At 52.4% G+C, this 25,799-nt stretch overlaps 1 protein-coding gene across 1 annotated transcript in view; it reads right to left on the bottom strand.

The window, feature by feature from the left end:
• LOC137432919 (BMP/retinoic acid-inducible neural-specific protein 3) overlaps positions 1-25,799 on the bottom strand; it is a 381,034-nt gene that overhangs the window by 8,594 nt on the left and 346,641 nt on the right. Inside the window, exon 7 of the mRNA XM_068125237.2 lies at positions 11,433-11,655. Coding sequence (XP_067981338.2) covers positions 11,433-11,655 — 223 coding nt within the window. The remainder of the gene's footprint in view (positions 1-11,432; positions 11,656-25,799) is intronic.

The raw sequence follows: 25,799 nt of genomic DNA, 5'->3' as shown, positions 1-25,799 counted from the left end.
CTCCTCCAGTGTCCTCAAACGTATTTTTGACCCGAAGGTCTCAAACTCATTTTGCAAAAAATGTTCGTTTCCCATGAATCGTACACTTTTCAAAATCCAATCTCACCCCTCCCCTCCAAATCCTCCCCATCACCCATCCCTTTCAAATCTCCCCCCTTGCCCCTTCCCTCCCCTCCCACCTAAACTCCCCCCACACCCCTCCCCTCCGAGACTCTCGCTCGCTCCTCCCCTCCTAGACTCCCCTCTCACCCCTCCTCCTCAAAGCATCCTCCCTGCTTCTTCCCCCTTCCAACTTTCACCTTCATCTCCCCCAACCTTCTGCCTCGCTCTTCCCCCTCCTCAAATAACACCTCACTGTGCCTCACCCAATCTCCATCAAACCTTTTGTCCACCCCATTCTTCCCTTTCTCCAAGCTATTCTGAAATCTCTGAAATCTCTGACACACCTTCAACAGCTCTCCCTACCTCTTCCTCCTCTTCCACATCTTACCCTACCCCTCCCCCCCCCCCCATGTTCTGGACCCGATGCTCCCCCTTCCTCTTCATTAACGGTATGGACCTCAAACATCCGGGGCCTTCGCTCAAACTTGACTGACCTCTCCATACAGGTTGCTTCTGACAAACCAGATGTGATCTGCTTAACAGAAACTTTCCTCCTTCATGATGTCTCTGATGCCTTGGTATCTCTCCCAGGTTACTCCCTCCTCCGGTATGATAGACCTGAGCCTCGTCCTGGAGGTGGGGTTGCTATCTTTATAAAAAAACTCTCTTCCTCACTCGCCCTCCACTGCCCTCTCTCCACCTCACCCCCAGGAATACCTTTGGCTACGGCTTCCCCTTCGCTCCCACCTTTTGTTCATATGTGTGTTGTACCGTCCACCAAACAGCGATGACTCCATCTACATCTCACTGTCTGATAATATGGACCAACTTCTATCTACCCATCCCAACTCTCTCTTCCTCATATGTGGTGATTTCAATTGTCACCATGCCAGTTGGCTGGGTGTGGGTACCTCTCTCACCAGCCATGGCTCTTCAGCAAAGGACTTCTGCGACTCACTGGGACTGACACAATCTGTCAATTTCCCGACCCGGATCTCAGTAAACGGAGCATCTTCTCTTCTGGATTTGGTTATGACAAACTTTCCTGAAAATGTCTGCTGCTCTTCTTCTGCTCCAATCGGCTCATCTGATCATGTGCTTGTCAAAGTGGACATCTCTCTGACCATTCTCAGAGAGCCTCCTCAGCGTCGACGAGTCTGGCATTTCACTCAGGCCAACTGGCACGGTCTTCAAGCAGCCATCAATCATCTGGACTGGTCTCCCATCTCTACCGCCTCTGACATCAACTCATCCTGGGAATTCTTTCAAAGTAAATTGCTCTCTCTCATGCACAGATTTATACCATCTCGTCTTCAGTTGTCATACCCTTCCTCCCGTCCATGGTACACGGAATCTTGTGGTGAGGCTGTTGCCCTGAAACAACTTGCTTTCGTCTCCTGGAAAGCAAATCCAACGGAAGGAAATCTCATTTCCTTTCACAAAGCCCGAAACAAGTGTGTGTCCACCCTCAGGAGAGCCAGGAAACAATATCTCACCATTCTCAAGACCGAACTCTCTTATCTGTCTCCCTCTTCCAAATCCTGGTGGCGTCTGGTCAAATCTGTTTCTCGTGTTTGTTCCCCCTCCATCCCCTCCCTCACCTCAAACGGCTTAACGGCTGACTCCGCACGTGAAAAAGCTGAATGCCTCAACTCTGTGTTTGCCTCTAAATCTTGTGTCCCAAACCCATCCCTCTCTGTACCCACCGTACCCAGTCGTACCCAGCTGCTCCTGGACTCTGTGTCCTTTCCTCCTGACAAGGTGGAAAAGTTTATGTCAACCCTCGACTCTGATTCTGCAACTGGTCCTGACGGCATCAGCCCACGGGTCCTAAAATCATGTTCTTCTGCTCTTTCACTCCCTCTTTCTGTTCTCTTCACTCTCTTTTGCTCAAGGTCATCTGCCATCTGCTTGGAAATCAGCCAACATCACCGGTTTGCACAAAAAAGGTGCAAAAACAGATCCCAGCAACTACAGACCAATCAGCCTTCTCCCAATTATCAGCAAAGTCATGGAATCCATCATTGCTTCAGATATTAAATCTTCCCTCTTCTCCAATGGCTTGATCTCTGATCATCAATTTGGTTTCAGACCTGGTCACTCTACTCTGGACATGCTGCTTCTGCTTTCTCAACAATGGATGGAGGTCCTCAACGCCAAACAGGAAATTAGAGCTGTCTCCCTTGACATTTCACGTGCCTTCGATACGGTCTGGCACCCTGCTCTGCTCAACAAACTCTCCTCCTTTGGTATCCATGGAAATCTCCACGCATGGCTGGCGGACTTCCTCTCTGGTCGTAGTCAACGTGTGGCCCTGAATGGGTTTCTCTCATCTCCTCTTCCTGTTCAGGCTGGAGTTCCCCAAGGTAGTGTTCTGGGCCCTGTGCTTTTTCTGGTCTTCATCAATGATCTCTCTGACTCTCTTGAAAATCCTCTCTATCTCTTTGCTGACGACTCTACTCTCTGTCGCTCCATTCCTCATCCCTCAGATCGGCAGTCTGCAGCCTCCTCACTCTCTGCAGACCTGGACAAAATTACAGACTGGTCAAACAAGTGGAACATGTCTTTCAATCCTGACAAATCTCACACTCTTACAATGTCTCTCCCCGAAAGGACCGACTGGACAACCCACCCATCTACTTTCTCAACAATCCTCTCCAAGAAGTTCTGTCGCTCAAGCTTTTGGGTCTCACTATCTGCCATGATCTTTCTTGGGAAAACCACATTTCCAAGCTGGCCTCCAAAGCCAGTCGCCGACTTGGCATCCTCCATCGTGCGAAGTCCTTCCTTGGCACACCTGAGCTCCTCACCACATACAAGGCTTTCATCCGCAGCTCAATGGAATACTGTTCTCCCCTCTGGGCTGGTGCTCCTGCCTCACACCTTGCTCGGATTCGCGCTGTTGAGGCGAAAGCTTTCAGAATCATTGGAATCTCCTGCGATGTAGTCAACACCGAGGGCCTTTCACTCACTCACCGCAGGCAGGTTGGTGGTCTTTCTGTCTTCTACCGACTCCTCTCCGGCCTTGCTCCCCCAGCTCTCTCTGTGCTCTGTCCCCCCAGTGTTCCTTCAGGTCGCACAAGATCTGCCTGCAACCCTCTTATGGTTAAACTGCCAAAGTCTAGGCTCTCTGCTCACCTTCACTCTTTCATTCCCCTTTTCTCCCGCCTCTGGAACAAACTCCCCCACTCCCTTCAATCCCACTCCTCCCTCCAGGTCTTTAAAACAGCTGTTCACCACCATCTCTTATCTTCCCCCATCGAAAACCTTGATCTTTTCTACCCCCGGTAATTCACCCCAGAGTCCTTGCAGTGTTCATATGTTTTATTCCTCTCCCACCTCCCCCCAAGTCCTCCCGATGTCCCTGCTCTCAAATGTTGTGTTTGTGTCCTTCCCCCTCTTCCCCCTCTCTTTTGTGTCCTTCCCCCTCTCTCCCCATCTTGTCTGCCGCTCCCCTTGTTTTTTGTGTTTTGTGTGTCGGTTTGTCTTTTTGTGTGATTAATGTTAGCTCTTTCACGAGCCTCGATCTTGTATACAAAAAAAAAAAAAAAAAAAAAAAAAAAAACATTCATAAGATCTCGTCAAATTCTCATCAAATTCATAAGATCTTGTCAAATTCTCATCAAATTCATAAGATCTCGTCAAATTCTCATCAAATTCATAAGATCTTGTCAAATTCTCATCAAATTCATAAGATCTCGTCAAATTCTCATCAAATTCATAAGATCTCATAAAATTCTCAGTAGCTCTAGATCTCGTCAAATTCTCATCAAATTCACTAGATCTCGTCAAATTCTCATCAAATTCATAAGATCTCGTCAAATTCTCATCAAATTCAAAAGATCTCGTCAAATTCTCATCAAATTCATAAGATCTCGTCAAATTCTCATCAAATTCATAAGATCTCGTCAAATTCTCATCAAATTCATAAGATCTCGTCAAATTCTCATCAAATTCATAAGATCTCATAAAATTCTCAGTAGCTCTAGATCTCGTCAATTCTCATCAAATTCACTAGATCTCGTCAAATTCTCATCAAATTCATAAGATCTCGTCAAATTCTCATCAAATTCATAAGATCTCGTCAAATTCTCATCAAATTCATAATATCTCGTCAAATTCTCATCAAATTCATAAGATCTCATAAAATTCTCAGTAGCTCTAGATCTCGTTAAATTCTCATCAAATTCACGAGATCTCATCACATTCTGTGTTAGCTCTTACACAAGCCTCTACTTAGTATAACAAAAAAGAAAATAGATCTGAACAAACAAAATCTCATTAAATCTCAAGAAAAATGAAGAGGAGCGAGCTTATTGGAAGGATTCTCTGCCATGACCAGCAGCCCTCTCTGTGATAGCTGAGATCCACGGTGCCACTTATTTGTGGTGTCATTGGAATTATTATACAATAATGGTAGAAATAAGTGGTAGAGGCGATGTTAATGTGAAGCATGAGTCAGACGACTTGAAACGATATGGACACCTGATTAACGATGACATAAGGATGAGATCTACTCATTTTTATAAAGATAAATCTTTTTTGACAGATATAATGTGTAATGGTTTGTAAAGATTTCTAGAAGGTTCTACCCTAAATGAAAAAAAATAATGTCCAGTCTGTTCTGTTCAAGGCAATTGCTATTTTCAGTGTTGGCACAGCTGAACCAATCACTAGGTGGAGAATACACATTGTTTTTTGCCAATGCTCTTCCAAATTGTGATGAGGACAAACATTTTATAATTTGCTCTGTGTATTGGTACATAATAGCTTTCTCTTTTGAACACGTACCATGAGATGTTTAACATCTACTAGGAATTGTTAGAAGATGAGATGGATGGCTCAACATCCCTCAGTAGAATGATCCACTCAACTCACTGATGCAATGCTCTGCCTGCGAAGCACCATGGCGGCAATTATCGTTTTTTGTATTGTTTTTTTTTTAAACCAATTTTTTGTGTTTAAGATACAACAGAAACTATTATATCCCAATCTTTCCTTTTAATAACCTTATGCACATGATGCCTTGCATTGCTGTCATTGTCTGCAAGGTGCAACTAGATCTCAACTAGATCAACTAGATCTCTTAAACTACATTTAAGACATGGTCATGGTGGAAAATCCGAAATTGGACAGCTCAAAGGCCAGTATATGCTACCTATCAGCTATCCTGCTAATGCACGTACACAGGCACACACACACACACACACACACACACACACACACACACACACACACACACACACACACACACACACACACACACACACACATACACACACACTCATACACACACACTCATACACACACACTCATACACACACACACACACACACACTCATACACACTCACACACACTCATACACACACACACACACACACGCACACACACACACACATATGCAACCACGTAAAAACAAACACACACACACACACACACACACACACACACACACACACAGACACACACACACACACACATGCACACGTACGTGTATACAAACACGTAAACAAACAAACAAACACACACACACACACACACACACACACGATTGAAAGTAAACTCGAATGGCACTGGTGCATCGCATACTTCGACAAGGCTGAACAACTTACGTTTTATATCCACTGCTCGGCCATATCTGGAGTCGGACCTGAACCAAAATCGAATCGGCTTGTTCTTGTCACCTAACCACCGAGTCCACCAAGTTTTGGCTGAATCGGTCCACAACATTTTGAGATATCGTGCTATATATCGCTTTTAGCTCTATCTCTCTCAATGGTGAAGAATCACTGAAAATTCTCAGATCCACATCCAGATCTTCGCCAAAATGTAATCATTTCGTGATTGTCACACACCCAAACACTCCACCAAATTTCGGCTGAATAAGTCAACAACTTTTTGAGATATCCTGTTCACAAACAAACCTTCGGTGGTGGAGGTAACGATCCACCAAAGTGTTCACAGGAAGCAACGCACCTTCAGTACCATCAACATTTCAACACGGTGTGAGAAGAACCCGAGTCTAAGCCAAAAAATCAATTTGGTTAATAACAGCAACAGTGGCTGGCAGGATGGCCTGCTCTAGGCTGCAACATACAATATGGAACATGAGAAGAGGTGTGTAAAGTCCTACAACATGAAGGTAACTAACAGAGAGAGAAAATGAAGAAAATGAAGTAATCTCCTCCGATTTTTTTGATGGAATTTGATGAGTTGCTGATGAAATTCTCAGTAGATCTAGATCTAATCAAATTCTTATCAAATTCTGTGCTAGCTCTAACACGAGCCTCGACTTGGTAAACAAAAAAGAAAAAATATCCAAACAAACAAAATCTCATTAAATCTCAAAAAAATGAAGAGGAGCTTATTGGAAGGATTTTCCACCATGACCATGTGTTAAATGTTCTTCTGTGGCGGGCACAAGGGTCAATAATACCGCGCACCAGTGGGTGGCGTGAGCGTCCAGGCGGGGAACTGAAATACATGCCCCGCCTTTCGGCCGATCGGCCACGCCCGGGGGCAAGGCGTGGCCTCGGGACATGGATGCGGCTCTAAGCTCGAGCCCGCCCAGTGCTGATATGCGAGCTTGTAATAAAGACTCTTGTTTGTATCCACGCATTGTGGCCTACCTCTCTGGCAATCGAGTCATGTGTGCACAGCACCACACTGGTGACCCCGATTGGTTCAGCCGTTGCTGACCCCCGAACGCGCCATGGCTACCAACGCCGTCGCAATCAAACTCCCGGAGTTTTGGGAAGCGCAAGCCGACATTTGATTTGTGCAGGCCGAAGCTCAATTCCAACTCCAGGGCATCACGGCGGACGAGACCAGGTACTACCACGTGGTCGCCGCACTCGGGCCCGGCACTGCCGCCCGCATCGTGTCCATCCTTCGGCGCCCGCCGGGCGACCACAAGTACGAGGCACTCAAACGTCTCCTCGCCACGTTCGGGCTCACGGAGGTCGAACGTGCCGACCGCCTCCTGGACCTTCCCGCCCTCGGCGACACACGACCATCCGTCCGGATGGATTTCATGCTGTCCCTGCTTGGAGACCAGCACCCGGATTTCTTATTCCGAGCACTTTTCCTACGCCAGCTACCTGTATAGGTGCGCCTCGTGCTGGCCAGTTCCAAAATAACGGAACCCCGCGCCCTGGCTGGAGAGGCCGACAAGTATTTCGTGGCCTGTGACACACGGTCGGTGTACGGTGCTGCCGTAGTGGATCCCGGCGTGGAGGCTACAGCGCCCCCTGCTTCCCTCGTGGCCGCTGCTACGCCCCACCCACTACCGCCACCACCACCGCCGCCGGCACGGCCGCCGCGGGGGCCACCGCCGCAAACCTGGTGCTACTACCATGCCAGGTTCGGCCGCAAGGGTAAAACGTGCCGCCCGCCGTGTTCTTTTGATGGGTCGGGAAACGACCGGGCCGGCGCTCACTTGCGGCCATGAGCGTCGGCCATTCCGGCAGCCTCCTGTTCATCACGGACACCTCGTCCGGGCGCCGTTTTCTTTGCGACACGGGAGCGCAGGTAAGCGTCCTCCCTTCCTCCGCATCCGACAAGCAAGCCGCGAGCCGGGGCCCCGCTTTGCTTGCCGCCAACGGTACACCCATCCGCACATTCGGGAAGCATTGCCTCTCACTGCGGTTCAGAGGGCAGCGCTTTCAATGGTCATTCGTCACCGCCAGCGTGCCAATGGCCCTGCTCGGTGTGGACTTCCTATGTGCGCATGGGCTGTTGGTCGACGTTTAGCGCAGACGTCTCGTCCAGGCCGAAACCTTCAGCTCGCTCGCTTGTTCGCTGAGCGGCTCGTTGAGCAGCTAGCTGAGCGGCTCACCGAGCGGCTTGCCAAGTAGTCCGTGGGCTGAGTAGGGTTTACATGCACCCCCCCCCCCCCCCCCCCACAACTTAACTTCCCGGGTATGTCCATGTACCCCTCACCCTAGGGGTTAGGAAAAAACCATGTTAACAGAAAAAAAAACTCATTCCCAAGGTACCTCCCATGCATATTTTGATGTTACCCCCCTGTGTCAGTGATTTCCGAAAATTAGGGGTAGGCGAAATTCAAATGGCCATAACTTTTTACCTAGTCATCCTATGGTTGCATATGACCCCTCAAAATGTTTGTCCTGGGACACTCTTTACAATGATATGTGTTATATGCAAATGAGGTCACTAATGAGGTCACCAGAGGTCAAACTATGAGGGAATGAGTTTTTTTTTTCTGTTAACATGGTTTTTCCTAACCCCTAGGGTGGGGGGTACATGGACATACCCGGGAAGTTAAGTTGTGGGGGGGGGGGGGGGTGCATGTAAACCCTACTCAGCCCACGGACTAAAGCGGCTTGCTGAAAGGTTCCGTCCCGGTGAGGTTAGTGTGTACGCTTCTGGCAGCGGATGAGTTTACCCGCCTCCTCACCAGTTTCCCGGCCCTCACGCGGCCCACCTTTTCAGCGGTGGCCATCAAACATGGGGTGGAGCACCATATCCCCACGGTCGGGCCGCCGGTGTACGCCCGGGCACGCCGCCTCGACCTCACGAAGCTCGCCGTGGCAAAAGTGGAGTTCGCCACGCTGGAACGGCTGGGTATCGTACGGCGCTCCAACAGCACTTGGGCCTCTCCTCTGCACATTGTGCCGAAGACTGGCGGCGAATGGCGGCCGTGCGGTGACTACCGCCGGCTCAATGATGCCCCCACCCCCGACCGCTACCCGGTCCCGCATATCCAAGACTTTTCCGCCCGGTTGGCAAACACGATCGTGTTCTCCAAGGTGGACCTCATCCGGGGCTACCACCAGGTCCCCGTACAACCGGATGATGTCCCAAAGACAGCCATCATCACCCCTTTCGGCCTCTTTGAGTTCCTGTGGATGCCTTTTGGGTTGAAGAATGCAGCCCAGGCATTCCAGCGGCTCATGGACAGCATCTTGCGCGACTTACCTTTCATCTATGTCTACCTGGACGACATCCTAGTCGCGAGCGCGTCCCGAGAGGAGCACCTGCTCCACCTCCGCACGCTTTTCGAACGCCTGGACCAGCATGGCCTGATCATCAACCCCGCAAAGTGCCGCTTCGGCGTCGCCGCAATCGAATTCTTGGGGCACCGCCACACCCAGGCCCCGTTGGCCCCGTTTACGGTGCCCGAGCGTCGGTTCGACCACGTCCACGTCGACTTGGTGGGACCTCTGCCCCCCTCGCGGGGGTTCACCCACCTCCTCACCATGGTGGACCGCACAACACGGTGGCCGGAGGCCGTGCCATTGGCGGTGACGTCTGCGGCTGATGTGGTGCAAGCCTTCATCGCCACTTGGGTTGCCCGGTTCGGTGCCCCCTCGGACATCTCGTCCGACCGCGGCCCCCAGTTCACCTCGGAGCTCTGGGGCACGGTGGCGCAAGGGCTCGGCGTCAAACTGCACCGCACCACGGCCTACCACCCCTAGGCCAACGACCTGTGTGAGCACTTTCATCGCTCGATGAAGGCCGCGCTCCAGGCCAGCCTCCGCGACGGCAGCTGGGCCGACAGGCTCCCCTGGGTCCTGCTGGGCCTCAGGACAGCGCCCAAGGACGACCTGCGCGTGTCCTCGGCGGAGCTGGTCTTCGGACAACTGCTGCGGGTACTGGGCGAATTTATCCCCGACTCCACGGCTCCTTGGTCCGCGGCGCAACAGCGCTCCACCCTGCAGGAGACCGCCCGGAGGTTCGCCCCGGTGCCGACGGCACACCACGGTTGCCCATCCTCCCACGTTGCCCCGGAGCTTCGCATGGCGGAGTACGTTTTCATCCGGCACGACACCCACCGGGCACCGCTACGGCCCCCGTACGACAGGCCCTTCCGCGTGCTGGAGACCGGGGACAAACATTTCACCGTGGACATCGGCGGTGCCCCGGATCGTATCTCCGTGGACCGCCTCAAGCCAGCCCACCTCGATCTGGACCACCCCCCGCAAGCAGCTCTGCCTCCGCGTCGAGGCCGCCCCCCAGCGGTCAGACCCTGGCACCCCCCAACCCCGCTACCCCCCAGCCCTGCACGCATCGCCAGGGGGCGTTTCGGCCGGGTCATCCGGCTTCCCCGCAAGCTCACCCTTCAGGTGCGCGGGAATTCTGGGGGGGGGCGCGTGTGGCGGGCACAAGGGTCAATAATTCCGCGCACCAGTGGGTGGCGCGAGCATCCAGGTGGGGAACTGAAATACATGCCCCGCCTTTCGGCCGATCGGCCACGCCCGGGGGCATGGCGTGGCCTCGGGACATATATGCGGGCTCTAAGTTCGAGCTCGCCCAGTGCTGATATGCGAGCTTGTAATAAAGACTCTTGTTTGTATCCACGCGTTGTGGCCTACCTCTCTGGCAATCGAGTCGTGTTTGCACAGCACCACACTTCCTTATTATGCACCTTGCAGACAATGACAGTGATGGAAGGGATCATGTGCATAAGGTTATTAAAAGGAAAGATTGGGATATAATAGTTTCTGTCATATCTTAAACACAAAAATTTGGTAAAAAAAACAAACAAACAAAAAAAAACAGCTACCTTACTCTTTCTCAAGCGTTGATGCTACCTACAAAAGTAGTTTAATGGCAAGGGCTATACTGGGTAGGTTGCCATTGCCTTTGCCAGAATTGTGTACCCGTACTCTATCTTTTTAAATGCTGAGCACCAATCAGGGAAGCACAACATACCTTTTTTTTTTTGTTGTTAAGATTTTTGTCTTTGGTATGATTGTCTCTTTGGTCTCCCACAATTGTAGTGGATGCTCCAAACAAGTCTGGTAACAACGCTGGGAAGGTAATGGCAAACCACCTAGTATAACCCTTGCCAAGAAACTTCTTCGGCAGCACCAACGGATAATACTTTATAATCCTAAATAAGATATTGTTGTCGTGTTTTGTTGTTTTATATCGAATGAAAAAAAATGAAAACCAGGTACAAGATAATAACACTGAGATTCCTAATGACACCAACATTCATTTGAGTCAAAGTGGAGAGAATCACCAAGTTAAACAAACAAAAAAAAGTTAGTCAAGTAAGGCCTTGATTATATGAACAAAAGGTGTTCCTGGAATTGCGTATTGATTTTACGTTGGCTTCGTACTTCGTTGTTATCTTTCTTTAGTGGTAGTTTTGGGAGATCCAAAAATGTCATGGCATGATCACTGTCCCATATGAGAACAACTGAGCACACTGTGCCTATTCAAGCAATAAAAAGGCTCTTTGTGGCTTTGGCAACCCTTATGCCCCCTGCAGAGACAGTCGGCCATTTTTATACCGGGAATTTTTTTTTATGTGCACCGAACAATTCACTGGAACCATCCAAAACTGCCCGTGGCTCACCGCGGGCCAGGAAGCTGCACCGTCGGGTTGTGATGGCAGTGATGGCTCGAGCGAAACAACTTGCGTGCAGAAGTCTTCATCTTCTCCAGTAAGATGGCTGACTGCTGCTGCAGCTTCCTGAACCGCATCTGCAGACTTTCGTCTTTCCTCCACAGCTGGTGGATGCTTGAGGCATTGAGGAAATGTTCTGTGGGCAAGCTTCGTGTGAATGCCCGCAGTTCATCTGTGAGCAGGAGAGGGAACGGGGTGAAGCCACTTTTACATAAAAACCATCGTTAGCAGCCATTTTATCGCCTATTAAACTACCACAAAGGGAGTGTTTAAAAGTTATTACTGGTTTAGTAATAAAGATCGATAGTTACTCTAATGGAGTTTTGAACAAAATGAACCCGTCGATATACATCTCTGCACTGAAATCGGTGCTATTTATAAAATGCATATACTGCATATTGAATCTGCATATTACATAAGCAAAATAGTGGGAGGAGTGCGGGAGGGGAACAAAATAAAAACGAGAAAGAGAGAGGTAGTTGAGAAATAAAATGAGGTAAAAAGTTGGTGGGAAGCTAGGGAATGGACAAAAAAAGTTGGAAGGGGAGATGATGGGGATGGGTGGTGGGAGAGAAACTATATATATATATATATACATACATACATACATATTGTTACGATTGTAGTGGGTAGGCAATTATTACCTTAGTCCAGGTCGAATTTGCATAGGTAGTGTGCTCTGACTGTCGTGAAGAAGTAGAACCCCCATGTACATACAGTGCATTCAGAAAGTATTCATACCCTTTCACTTTTTTCACATTTTGTTATGTTGCAGCCTTATGCTGAAATCGTTTAAATTCATTTTTCCCTCATCAATCTACACTCAATACCCCATAATGACAAAGAGAAAACAGGATTTTACAAAGTTTTGCAAATTTATTAAAAAGAAAAAACTGAAATATCACATTGACATAAGTATTCATACCCTTTGCTATGACACTTGAAATTTAGCTCAGGTGCATCCCATTACTCTTGACCATCTTTGAGATGTTTCTACACCTTGATTGGAGTCCACCTGTGGTAAATTCAATTGATTGGACATGATTTGGAAAGGTCCACCCCTGTCTATATATAAGGTCTCACAGCTGACAATGCATATCAGAGCAAAAACCAAGCCATGATGTCGAAGGAACTGCCTGCAGAACTCAGAGACAGGATTGCGTCGAGACACAGATCTGGGGAAGCCTACAAAAAAAATCTCTGCTGCATTGAAGGTTCCCAAGAGCACAGTGGCCTCCATAATTCTTAAATGGAAGAAGTTTGGAACAACCACGAATCTTCCGAGAGCTGGCTGCCCGGCCAAATTGAGCAATCGGGGGAGAAGGGCCTTGGTAAGAGAGGTGACCAAGAACCCGATGGTCACTGGCTGAGCTCCAGAGATCCTGTGTGGAGATGGGAGAAACTTCCATTCGGACAACCATCACTGCAACACTCCACCGATCTGGGCTTTATGGCAGAGTGGCCAGACGGAAGCCTCTCCTCAGTGAGACACCTGGAAGCCCGCTTGCAGTTTGCAAAAAAGCACCTAAAGGACTCTCAGACTGTGAGAAACAAGATTCTATGGGCTTTCATGTTTATTTCACGTTCATGTTCATTGATTCACGTTCATTATTTCATGTTCATTTCGTGTTTATTTATTTATTTCACATATGTGAATTGCATGTCCATGTACATGTGAAATGGAGTTTCTTTATTAATCCTGGATGTGAACACGATTCCGCCTTGCAAACTCGTGCGAAAACAAAACAAAAATTTCAGGAAAAATTTCACGATTTTATTTCCTGCAGCTATGAAACACATCTTCTTTGGACGGTGTATAATCACTCCGAACAAAACAGGCATTGCCTGGTTTCCTTTGCTTGATTTGTAATCAAAATGTACTTTTGTTTCTTGAAAAAGTAATTTATGATCGAAGATGTGTTGATTTAGTCTTAAAATGAACATCATACGCCTGACAGAGGCCTGTGGATCCCATGACTCTTCCTCATTTTAACACTTGAATGTGTCGAAAACTTTTCGCTTTACAAAGTAGAAATAGATTGAAAACAAACGTTATTAATAAATATTGTATTCCATTGTTAGTTTACATTATTAAATACATTTTTAGAAGTACTGTATTGTTTAATCCATGGCTGGAAAAGAGTTGAATCGCTTTAAACAAACTCTTGTAGCGGTTACCGCTGGATGTACATAATCGCCTTGCACCGGCCAGAACACGGCCAGACGCGCCTCTCCCGGGCATGCCCGGACTCACTGTTCCCGGGCACGCCCGAACCTCCCGGGCACGCCCGGTCTCGTCTTTCCCGGGCATGCCCGCTCTCGCCTTTCCAGGACTCGCCCAGAGCGTCCGGGCATGCCCGCTATCGCCTTTCCAGGGCTCGCCCAGAGCGTCCGGGCATGCCCGCTATCGCCTTTCCAGGGCACGCCCAGAGCGTCCGGGCATGCCCGCTATCGCCTTTCCAGGGCTCGCCCAGAGCGTCCGGGCATGCCCGCTATCGCTTTTCCAGTGCTCGCCCAGAGCGCCCGGGCACGCCCAGCCTCGACTTGCCAGGCCGCAGCCAAACACGCCCGGGCAGGTCCAGACTCGCCTTTCCAAGGCTCGCCCTTGATACCCAGGCATGCCCGGTATAGCTTTTGCCGGGCAAACTTCCCGACATAAATGTGTATATATATTGTTGCCCGAAAAACGGGCTTGTGAGAATACCTGAGCTGTTTTGTTTCAATAAAGCAACTCGGACGAATTCCGTCTTTGGTCGCGTCAATTCTTTAGACTCGCGTTGGAGCGCAGTTCCTTCATTGGTGACCTACCGACATGGATACGGCAGTGACGCTTAAACTGCCTACCTTCTGGGAGACTCACGCGGCTGTTTGGTTCGCCCAGGCGGACTCCCAGTTCGCCCTGCGAGGCATCACCTCAGACGACACCCGCTTCCACCATGTTGTGGCGGCGCTCGGCTCCGCCACCGCGGCCCGCGCCTTGAGCCTCCTCCAGCACCCGCCGGCTGCTGACAAATACGACGCGCTGAAGACGCTCCTCCTCAGCGCTTTCGCCCTCTCACCGGCAGCACGCGCACGGCGCCTGCTTGACCTGCCCGAGCTCGGCGACACGCGCCCGTCCGAGCGCATGGACTATATGCTCTCGTTGCTCGGCGAGCACTCTCCGGCATTCCTGTTCCGGGAGCTGTTCCTCCGTCAGCTGCCTAACCCGGTACGCCTCGCCCTGGCTGGCACGTTGATCACGGATTCCCGCGCCCTCGCCAGGGAAGCCGATAAGATCTCCTCGGCGGGCCAGCACATCGGCGCGGTTACCTGGAGCCCGCCGCCATCCGAGGCGACGCCCACGACGCCCGAGCGCCCTGCGCGGTTGGAGGCCGAACTGCCGGTGCAACTGGCGGCCGCCACGCCGCACCGCCCGCTTCCGACACGACGGCCGGGGCCTCCACCTGACCGGGCGTGGTGTTATTACCACGCCAGGTTCGGACACAAGGCTCGGACGTGCCGGCCCCCGTGCACTTTCGGCAGGTCGGGAAACGGCCGGGCCGGCGTTCATTCCCAGCCATGAGCGCCGGCCACTCGGGCAACTTGCTGTTTATTCGGGACAAAGCGTCTGGACGGCGTTTCCTGTGCGACACCGGCGCCCAACTGAGCGTCATACCTGCCTCCGAGCAGGACAGGCTGGACGCAGTTTGCGGCCCCTCTTTGGTCGCTGCTAATGGCTCGGCCATACGCACTTTCGGCCCACGCGTCGTCACCCTCTGCTTCGGCAGCCAGCGCTTTCAATGGACTTTTGTTACCGCCAGCGTCCCCGTGGCTTTGCTGGGCGCCGACTTCCTCTGCGTGCACGGGCTGCTGGTCGACGTCAAACGACGTCGCCTTGTCCACGCCGAGACCTTCAGCTCCCTGGCGTGCACAATGAGCAGCTCCGTGCCGACCGAACTGGCATGCGCCCTCCCGGCAACGAACGAGTTCGCTCGCCTGCTCGTGGAATTCCCGGCCCTCACGCGGCCGACGTTTTCGGCCGTCGCGGTGCGGCACGTGATCGAGCACCACATACCCACTACGGGCCCGCCGGTCTACGCCAGGGCCGGCCGCCTCGACCCAGCCAAGCTCGCCGTGGCAAAGGCCGAATTCGACGCGTTGGAGCACCTCGGCATCGTGCGGCGCTCCGATAGCGCGTGGGCCTCGCCACTGCACATCGTGCCAAAGCCGGGGGGTGGATGGCGCCCGTGTGGCGACTACCGCCGTCTCAATGACGCTACCACCCCCGACAGGTACCCGATCCCGCATATTCAGGACTTTTCCGCCCGTTTGGCGGGACGGGTCATCTTTTCGAAAATTGACCTGATACGGGGCTACCACCAGGTACCTGTCCGGGCGGCCGATGTCCCGAAGACGGCCGTCATCACGCCGTTCGGCCTGTTCGAATTTTTGCGGATGCCGTTTGGCCTCAAGAACGCGGCCTAGGTGTTCCAGCGCTTGATGGACGGCGTGCTGCGCGACCTGCCGTTTCTTTTCGTCTATCTGGACGACATCCTCGTCGCCAGCACGTCCCGCGCCGAGCACCTCCTCCACCTCCGAACACTGTTCGGTCGCCTCAGTGAGCACGGCTTAATTGTCAACCCGGTCAAATGCCACTTCGGCGTGACGACCGTTGACTTTTTGGGCCACCAAATCACCAAGACCGGGGCTGTGCCGCTGCCGACCAAGGTCGAGGCCATCACCACGTTCCCGCGTCCCCGTTCCATCAAGGCCCTCCAAGAGTTCCTCGGCATGGTGAATTTTTATCACCGATTCGTGCCCCGCGCTGCTCAGCTCATGCGGCCCCTTTACGAGGCCCTCCGGGGCAAGCCGGCCAAGCATGACATTGTTTGGTCCGCGGCCATGGACGCGGCCTTCGCCAGTGCCAAACGGGTCCTCGCCGACGCAACGCTGCTGGCTCACCCGGTGCTCAACGCGCCCATCGCCCTCACTACGGACGCCTCCAACTACGCGGTGGGCGCCATCCATGAGCAATGGGTGGACGGGGTTTGGCAGCCACTCGCTTTTTTCAGCCGGCAACTCCGGCCGAATGAGTTAAACTACAGCACGTTCGACCGCGAGCTGCTCGGGCTATTCCTGGCCGTTCGCCATTTCCGACACCTCCTGGAGGGCCGCCCGTTCACGGCTTTCGTCGACCACAAGCCGTTGGTCTACGCAATGGCTAAGGCCACGGAGCCGTGGTCGGCCCGTCAGCAGCGCCACCTCTCCGCCGTGTCGGAGTTCACCACGGACATCCAGCACGTCGCCGGCAAAGACAACGCCGTGGCCGACTGCCTTTCGCGGGCCAGCGCGAACGCGGTCCACCTCAGCGTGGACTTCACGCTCATGGCGGCCGACCAGACCACCGACGCCTCGGTGCAGGCACTCCGTGTGGCGGACACGGGCCTCCGCCTGGCCGACATCCCCTTCGCGGGCACCGTCCTGCTCTGCGATGTCTCCCAGGGCCAGCCTCGCCCCATCGTGCCCATTTCCTGGCAGCGCCGCATCTTTGCCTCCATCCACGGCCTTTCTCACCCGGGCCGGAAAGCTTCTCAGAAGCTGGTGTCGGCGCGTTTCGTCTGGCACGGCCTTCGACGAAACAACCGCGACTGGGCCAACGCCTGCACGGCCTGCCAGCGAGCCAAGGTCCACCGCCACACACAGGCCCCGCTGGCACCTTTTGCCGTGCCTGAACGGCGTTTCGACCACGTCCACGTGGACCTGGTGGGTCCCCTGCCCCCCTCGCGGGGGTTCACCCACCTGCTCACCATGGTGGACAGGACCACCAGGTGGCCGGAGGCCGTGCCCCTCACCTCCACCACCACCGCCGACGTGGCGCAGGCGTTCATCGCCACCTGGGTCGCGCGCTTCGGCGCACCAGCGGACATCTCGTCCGACCGCGGCCCACAGTTCACGTCTGAGCTTTGGGGCGCGGTCGCCCGTTCGTTGGGGGTCACGCTGCACCGCACCACGGCCTACCACCCCCAAGCCAATGGGTTGTGGGAGCGGTTTCACCGCTCCATGAAGGCCGCACTCATGGCCGGCCTTCAGGACGACGGTTGGGCCGACCGGCTGCCGTGGGTCCTTTTGGGCCTTCGCACGGCCCCCAAGGAAGACCTCCAGGCGTCCGCCGCCGAGCTCGTCTACGGCCAGCCACTCCGCGTCCCGGGCGAATTCGTGCCTGACGCTACCAGTCCCTGGTCCGCCGCTCGCCAGCGCTCGGACCTCCAGGAGGCCGCCCGACGATTTGCCCCCGTGCCGACGTCCCGCCACGGTGGCCCCCAGTCCTACGTCCCCCCGGCGCTTCGCACAGCGGAGTACGTCTTTGTGCGTCATGACGCGCACCGGGGGCCACTCCGGCCGCCGTACGACGGGCCCTTCCGGGTCCTGCGACGGGGCGACAAGTCTTTCATCGTCGACTTCGGCGGCCGGCCGGACCGGATTTCTGTGGACCGCCTCAAACCGGCGCACATGGACGTCGACCGACCACCACGGTTGGCCCTTCCTCCGCGGCGAGGCCGCCCCCCGTCCACAGTTCCCCCCGCTCGACCACCCACCACCACGTCAGACCCCCCCCCCACGACCCTCCAGGGGTCGCTTCGGCCGGGTCATCCGGACCCCCCTTAAATTGACCCTGCCGGTGCAGGTCGATTCTGGAGGGGCGTGTGTAGCGGTTACCGCTGGATGTACATAATCGCCTTGCACCGGGCAGAACACGGCCAGACGCGCCTCTCCCGGGCATGCCCGGACTCACTGTTCCCGGGCACGCCCGAACCTCCCGGGCACGCCCGGTCTCGTCTTTCCCGGGCATGTCCGCTCTCGCCTTTCCAGGGCTCGCCCAGAGCGTCCGGGCATGCCCGCTATCGCCTTTCCAGGGCTCGCCCAGAGCGTCCGGGCATGCCCGCTATCGCCTTTCCAGGGCACGCCCAGAGCGTCCGGGCATGCCCGCTATCGCCTTTCCAGGGCTCGCCCAGAGCGTCCGGGCATGCCCGCTATCGCTTTTCCAGTGCTCGCCCAGAGCGCCCGGGCACGCCCAGCCTCGACTTGCCAGGCCGCAGCCAAACACGCCCGGGCAGGTCCAGACTCGCCTTTCCAAGGCTCGCCCTTGATACCCGGGCATGCCCGGTATAGCTTTTGCCGGGCAAACTTCCCGACATAAATGTGTATATATATTGTTGCCCGAAAAACGGGCTTGTCAGAATACCTGAGCTGTTTTGTTTCAATAAAGCAACTCGGACGAATTCCGTCTTTGGTCGCGTCAATTCTTTCGACTCGCGTTGGAGCGCAGTTCCTTCACTCTGTATTTTCACCCCAGGAATAAAAAAATACATAATTCGGTTTGATCCCTAACTTCAATATTCAGTCGCTGTACTTTTACTAAGTAATAATATAAATAACGAAGTCCTGGAAACATTCTCTCCTCTTCTTACCATCTCTCATTCCCATCTCTCATTCCCCATCTCTCTCCTTCCCCGTGCCCACATCTCATCCAACCAGTCGACACATTCAAAACGACTGTTGGAATACATTATACATTTCGCCGATTTTCTCAACTTTAGCTGAAACTGAGACTTGAAGTATCCCAGCGACTGTGATGGTGAATTAGAGTAGAGATAAAGCCGTGTCATCGGATATACATAGATATCTCGGCATTTTCCCATCTGTGTCATCTTGGGCGGTGTAAGATATATCGAGTCGTGAAAAGCCGTGATTATTTAATATATCTCGGCATTTTCCCGTCTGTTAATATATCGTCATACATATTGTTGCGGTTTTGAGAATCCACACAGGTAACATCATTAAAGGTTAAAGGTTGCACCCCATAGTTAGGCCACAAGCAACACGTAGGTCCCTTTGAACGTTAGTTATTTCTTAGTATATGTGAGATAAGGCCATTTCCAATAGTTATTAGACAACTCTTGTATGGTGCTGTTCTCTATTGCGTTCTCATCTTGTGTAATACTGCGCATTGTTATTTGCATATTCTGTATCTATTATCTTATTCTAATATCTACCATCGCTTTCTTTGTCTTGCAGATTGATTGTTCATCGTTGTTGCTAATAAACCTGCATTCAATTGATACATCCTTGTTTATGAACAATCAACTCATCTGAAGATGCCTGCTGCAGTCTGCCCCTTCCCGAGCTGTGTCTACGTTACTGACAGCACTGACAATGCCGTTGCTGCTATCCAGCTCTCCATCCACGCCATGACTCACACGTCCATTGCACCAGCAAAACCGGACAAAGTCAGCCGTCCTCGTATCCAAACCGGCGGTACCAGCGAAGATTGGCAATATTTCACCAGAAGATGGGATGGTTACAAGGCAGCGACCCAGATAATCGGCAATGATGTTCGCGTTCAACTCCTTGAATGTTGTGATGATAACCTACGACGTGACCTCCACCGCAGCAACCCACGCATTGAAATCAAGGACGAGGCAGCTATACTACAAGCCATTCGGTCCCTTGCTGTCCGAGAGGAGAATACCATGGTGTCTCGCGTAAACCTCCACAACATGCGACAGGACCGAGAAGAACCAATTCGTACCTACGCAGCCCGTCTGGCTGGTCAAGCTGAGATCTGCAAATTTTCTGTTGTATGCTCATGCAATCCCCCTACTGATGTCAACTACACCAAGGACATGGTTCGCGATGTCCTATGTCGGGGACTCGCCGATCAAGATATACAACAGGACATTCTCGGCGATCAAAATCAGAACATGAGCTTGGAGGAAGTTCTCATTTTCGTCGAGGCCAAGGAAGCAGGGGAACGTTCCCAGAATGCCTTGCTCGATAGTGAAGGCGCTCATGGCGCAAGCCAATACAAAAACTGGAAGAACAAAAGAGCCCTGATCACTACCGACAAGCAGGCGGCCATTTGTAGTTATTGCGGCAAAACTGGTCATGGCAAACAGCCGAACATCGACCAAAGGCGTCAATTCTGCAATGCCTACGGGAAAACATGCAGTAAATGCGCCACTCGCGGCCATTTTGCACATGTCTGCCGGGGAGGCACGAAAAAGGCGGACAACAAACCTACGGACAAATCAATGGATGCTCATGATGTGGAAGAAAGCAGCCAGGTCCACGATCTCCTCTGCTCTGTCACGGAACGAGAAACGGCCATTTGGAAGCCGCAAATTAAAAGGGCCATGGCCACCTTGTCAACTCCACTACACCTCGACCACCATATATTTGACCACCTCTCTGGCTGGACCAAGAAGAAGTCTCAACCACAGCCGTACATAAAACTCATAGCACGGATCGATAAGGAATCTTATGACCATTTCGGCCAGCCACTGTCATCCCGACCAAAATCGGCCAGGCTCCAGGCCATGGCCGACACTGGCTGTCAAAGCTGCCTCACAGGACTTCATATTTTCCACAAACTCGGGCTGCGTAATGAAGACCTGTTACCTGTCAACCTGAAGATGAATGCTGTTAACAGTGGAAGGGTCCGGATTATCGGCGCCATGCTCCTACACCTGTCTGGTCGCACAGCCAATGGCGACATTATTGAAACCCGACAAATCTGCTACATCTCACCTGACACACGGAACATGTATCTCAGTCGTGAAGCATGCGTTGATCTAGGCCTCGTGTCTAGTAGCTTCCCAACCATTGGCGAATCCAACACAGTTGGTGCTGCAGTGGCAGCAGTTATCGATGCAAATTGTAACTGCCCGGAAAGATCGCTTCCCCCTACACTGCCTACATCTATCCCATTTCCGGCCACTGACGAGAACCGAGAGAGGCTGGAGAAATGGCTACTGGAGTACTACAAAAGCAGCACATTCAATGTCTGCGAACACCAGCCACTACCCCACATGGAAGGTCCGCCTCTCACACTGATGGTTGACCCCGAGGCAACACCAAAAGCAGTGCACACCCCAGTGCCTGTCCCCTTACACTGGCAGGCAGAAGTCAAGGCTGGTATCGATCGCGACATCAGGTTAGGGGTTCTGGAACCGGTGCCAATTGGTGAACCAGTGACATGGTGCAGCAGAATGGTCGTCTGTCCAAAGAAGGATGGGACCCCATGGAGGACAGTTGATCTGCAACCACTGAATGCGCACTGCACACGTGAGACCCACCACACCCAGTCACCCTTCCATCAAGCAATGGCGGTGCCACATAACACCAAAAAGACGGTAACAGACGCCTGGAATGGCTATCACAGCGTTCCAATCAGAGAATGTGACCGCCATCTGACAACGTTCATCACACCATGGGGCCGATACCGTTACTGCACCACTCCCCAAGGTTACATCGCTTCAGGTGATGGATACTCCAGACGATTTGACGAAATTGTATCGGACTTCAAAAACAAGTCCAAATGTATTGATGATACCATCATGTGGAGCGACACATTGGAAGAGAGCTGTTTTCAGGCATGCAACTGGCTCGACCTGTGCGGCCGTAATGGGATTACGCAAAATCCGACGAAATTCCATTTTGGTCAGGACACGGTCGAATTCGCTGGATTCGAGATCACCATGGACAGTGTACGACCATGCCAAAGGTATCTCCAAGCGATACAGGACTTCCCCACACCAAAAACAATTACTGACATTCGCTCCTGGTTTGGGCTAGTCAATCAGGTAACATACTGCTTCAGCATGACCGAGAGGATGCGACCTTTTCGGGACCTCCTAAAATCATGCACCCCCTTCTACTGGGATGCAACACTACAATCCCTATTCGAAGAATCAAAACGACTCATCATATCTGAAGTCGCAAATGGGGTCCAGATCTTTGATAAGGAACGGACAACATGTCTCGCAACTGACTGGTCGAAGGATGGGATTGGCTTCTGGCTCCTCCAAAAACACTGCAGATGCCCTGGTGAAACCCCACAGTGCTGCCCCGATGGCTGGAAAATCACCCTTGCTGGAGGCCGCTTCACCCATGCAGCGGAGTCGCGCTATGCTCCGATAGAGGGTGAAGCTCTAGCAGTGGCGGACAGCCTGGAAAAAGTAAAGTATTTTGTGTTGGGATGCAAGAACCTGATTATTGCCGTCGATCACAAGCCCTTAATCAAGCTTCTTGGTGACAGACGATTAGAGGACATCCATAACACGCGGCTTGCCAACTTGAAAGAAAGGACCCTAGCATATCGTTTCCGAATTATCCACATCCCGGGAAAACGACACTGCGTACCAGATGCGATTTCACGACATCCGTCGGGTGCCAGACCATCGGAACGACTGCCACTGGTGGATGACATTTCCTCCATTATGGATGTGGCCACATCGACTACACTAAGACAGCACACCTTGACTGGGCTGTGGACCACAGATGACGACACTGGCATGGAAATGGCTATTTCTATGGCAGCCATCAAGACACTCGATTCTGTGCGGTCCGTCACTTGGGACGATGTTCGGGACGAAACAGCAAGTGACACTCAGATGCTGCAGTTACTCAATTCTATTGAGCAGGGTCTACCTGCCAGTCGGGACGATTTCCCTGTGTCCATTTTGGAATACTTTCCCTTCCGTGAACACCTCTACACTATTGATGGCATAGTGGTCTACAAGGGGAGGATTATCATCCCACCGAAGCTACGGAAGCTTGTCCTTGAGAATCTTCATGCTGCTCACCAAGGAGTCACGGCTATGACCACCCGGGCCAGCAGCTCGATCTTTTGGCCTGGAATCACTCCCCAGATTCATGAGATGCGCGATCGCTGCTCACACTGCAATCGGATGGCCCCATCGCAACCAAGCGCTCCACCTACAGCCTCAGCTGAACCTGCCTACCCTTTCCAGTACGTTTGTTCAGATTACTTTCATCACAAGGGTCGGAGTTATTTGGTCACCGTTGATCGTTACTCTAATTGGCCAATCATTCAGCTAACAACTGGCGGGGCACAAGGCCTAGTGAAATGTCTGCGGTCGAACTTCGCCACTTATGGTATCCCCGACGAATTGGCATCTGACTGTGGGCCAGAATTCACGGCACATGACACCCAAGACTTCTTGCGTCGGTGGGGCGTTAACCATCGGTTGTCATCCACTGCCTTCCCACACAGCAACTGTCGTGCCGAGATCGCAGTCAAAACATCGAAAAGATTGATCACCGATAACACTGGTTCCAATGGTGAACTAGACACTGATCGGTTCCAACGTGCAATACTCCAGTACCGGAATGCACCGGATCAGGACACTAGGTTGTCTCCAGCCATGATCATCTTCAAGAGGCCAGTCAAGGACTTCATACCCATCATCCCAGGCAGATACTTGCCATCGGACACCTGGCGGGAAACACGCAACAATCGTGAGGAAGCTTTGCGCATTCGGCATGCCAGGGAGATCGAAAGACTCTCTGAACACACGACAAAACTACCTCCACTGGCCGTCGGGGACCATGTCCGGATCCAGAACCAGACCGGCCTGGAACCACGAAAATGGGACCGGACCGGAACCGTGATTGAGGTAAAACAATTCGATCAATACGTTGTCAAGGTGGATGGCTCCGGAAGAATCACTCTCCGGAATCGTAAGTTCCTGCGACGTTTTACGCCTTTCAGCATGACAACTCCCACTACGACTGGCAAAAGTGGCATGCTGCCAACCGTTATGCCAAGTGTTATGCCAATCGTACCGAAATACTTAATGTCTGGTACCCAACCCATCGCCGCTCCAAGAGTCTGTCTCAATCCTGTTACCACTCCCCAGAAGGGTGAACCCCAACATGTCATTGCGCCGGGCTTACCTTCACAGACACTCCGCTCCACCACCGCGATGACACCACCCGCGAGAGTCGCTAACCAACCACATGTGCAGACCACCGCCACACCTCCACGGTCACTGCCTATTTCTGCCCCCTTGACGGTTCGGGTGATGATGGACCAGCTGGAGGGGACTCCGGCGTCGGACAGGGCGATAGTGAACCACCCACCGGAGACTCCCACAATGGACCAGGAAATTACGAACTGCCCTCAGAGGACTCCGACGATTGATCGGGTGGTGACGGGCCGCCCGAAGCGAATTATCAAACCACCAGCCCGATTCAATTCAGAAGAATATCAATTATGAACTCATGTGATCCTTTTTCTCGGTCTCCAGTTTCGTTCTATTCTGTGTCACAATTGAACGTTTTTGGGAAAGGGAGATAGACAACTCTTGTATGGTGCTGTTCTCTATTGCGTTCTCATCTTGTGTAATACTGCGCATTGTTATTTGCATATTCTGTATCTATTATCTTATTCTAATATCTACCATCGCTTTCTTTGTCTTGCAGATTGATTGTTCATCGTTGTTGCTAATAAACCTGCATTCAATTGATACATCCTTGTTTAGTTATCATCTGCGTTGTATAAAACAAATAAAAGTAGGCCCCGTTCATTTTGCATCCTCCCTCCAACCGACTCCATGGAGCACTATCCAGTCTGCACCCCATTGCCCCTCGCAGTTTGTTACGCGTTGGGCCGGCAGCGTTAGCTGCCAGTTGCTTGCTCAAACCAGCCAAATGCCACGAGGTAAGGCCCGAAAAGGGGGCGGAGCGCAAGGGTGGGGGTGTGGCCACGTCAGGCAGCCATCAAGGGCGGAGCCGGTAAGACCCCATCAACCAACCAGGGCTGAGGAGACATCGCCTGACAGGGTGTGGCTAGAGATTCCAGAGGGTTCGCTGGGCGTGGCAATAAAACCCTTTGCGCGAGGCCCCCACCTCAGTTATGAGCCGGGGCCTCTGTTGAATGAGTGATGAGAAGGGAGAGGCGCTTGTCAAGTTCGTGAGCTGAGTTATGAGGAGAGGAGTGTCAAAGGACTTTTGTGAGGACTTTTGTGGGAGGCGCCAGGATTGAAGGACTTGCACGATTGCGTTTTACCAAGAGGACTGAATGGCACTCGATATATGAGAAGGACTCGCGTGCATACGGCAGTGGCAAAGAACTGGGACTTGGCTTGGCCTTGGTGACATCATTGGGAAAGCCTTGGGGAAGTGGCACATTGTACCGAGCTATACCGGGAGCGTGTATAAGGCGCCGGTACAACTACTACGTATGCTAGTATAATCACCAGCTTACCAAACCCCCCCAGTATAATTGTCCGATCCGTGCCACGGACACGGGGCGATCTTGCCTGCCGTCTTCCATCACCAGCTGCTTCGTGGTACGAGTCGGGGACCGGAGCGAGCTGTGGACGCCATCGGTGGACCCTCAACCCGACCATCTACAACCCCGTGTGAGTCTGAGTCTGAGAATGAGTCTGAGTGCGAACGGGCCCGTGTCCAGGGATAAGTATAAGACTGTATAAGGCTGCCCTGTGTATCTGCTTCTTCTTCTTCTTCCCT

Source organism: Myxine glutinosa, chromosome 8, assembly GCF_964187855.1.
Source record: "Myxine glutinosa chromosome 8, kmMyxGlut1.1, whole genome shotgun sequence".
NCBI classification, from domain to species: domain Eukaryota; kingdom Metazoa; phylum Chordata; class Myxini; order Myxiniformes; family Myxinidae; genus Myxine; species Myxine glutinosa.
Note: the sequence above shows the minus strand (reverse complement) of the source record. Positions and strands in the feature narration are given on the sequence as shown.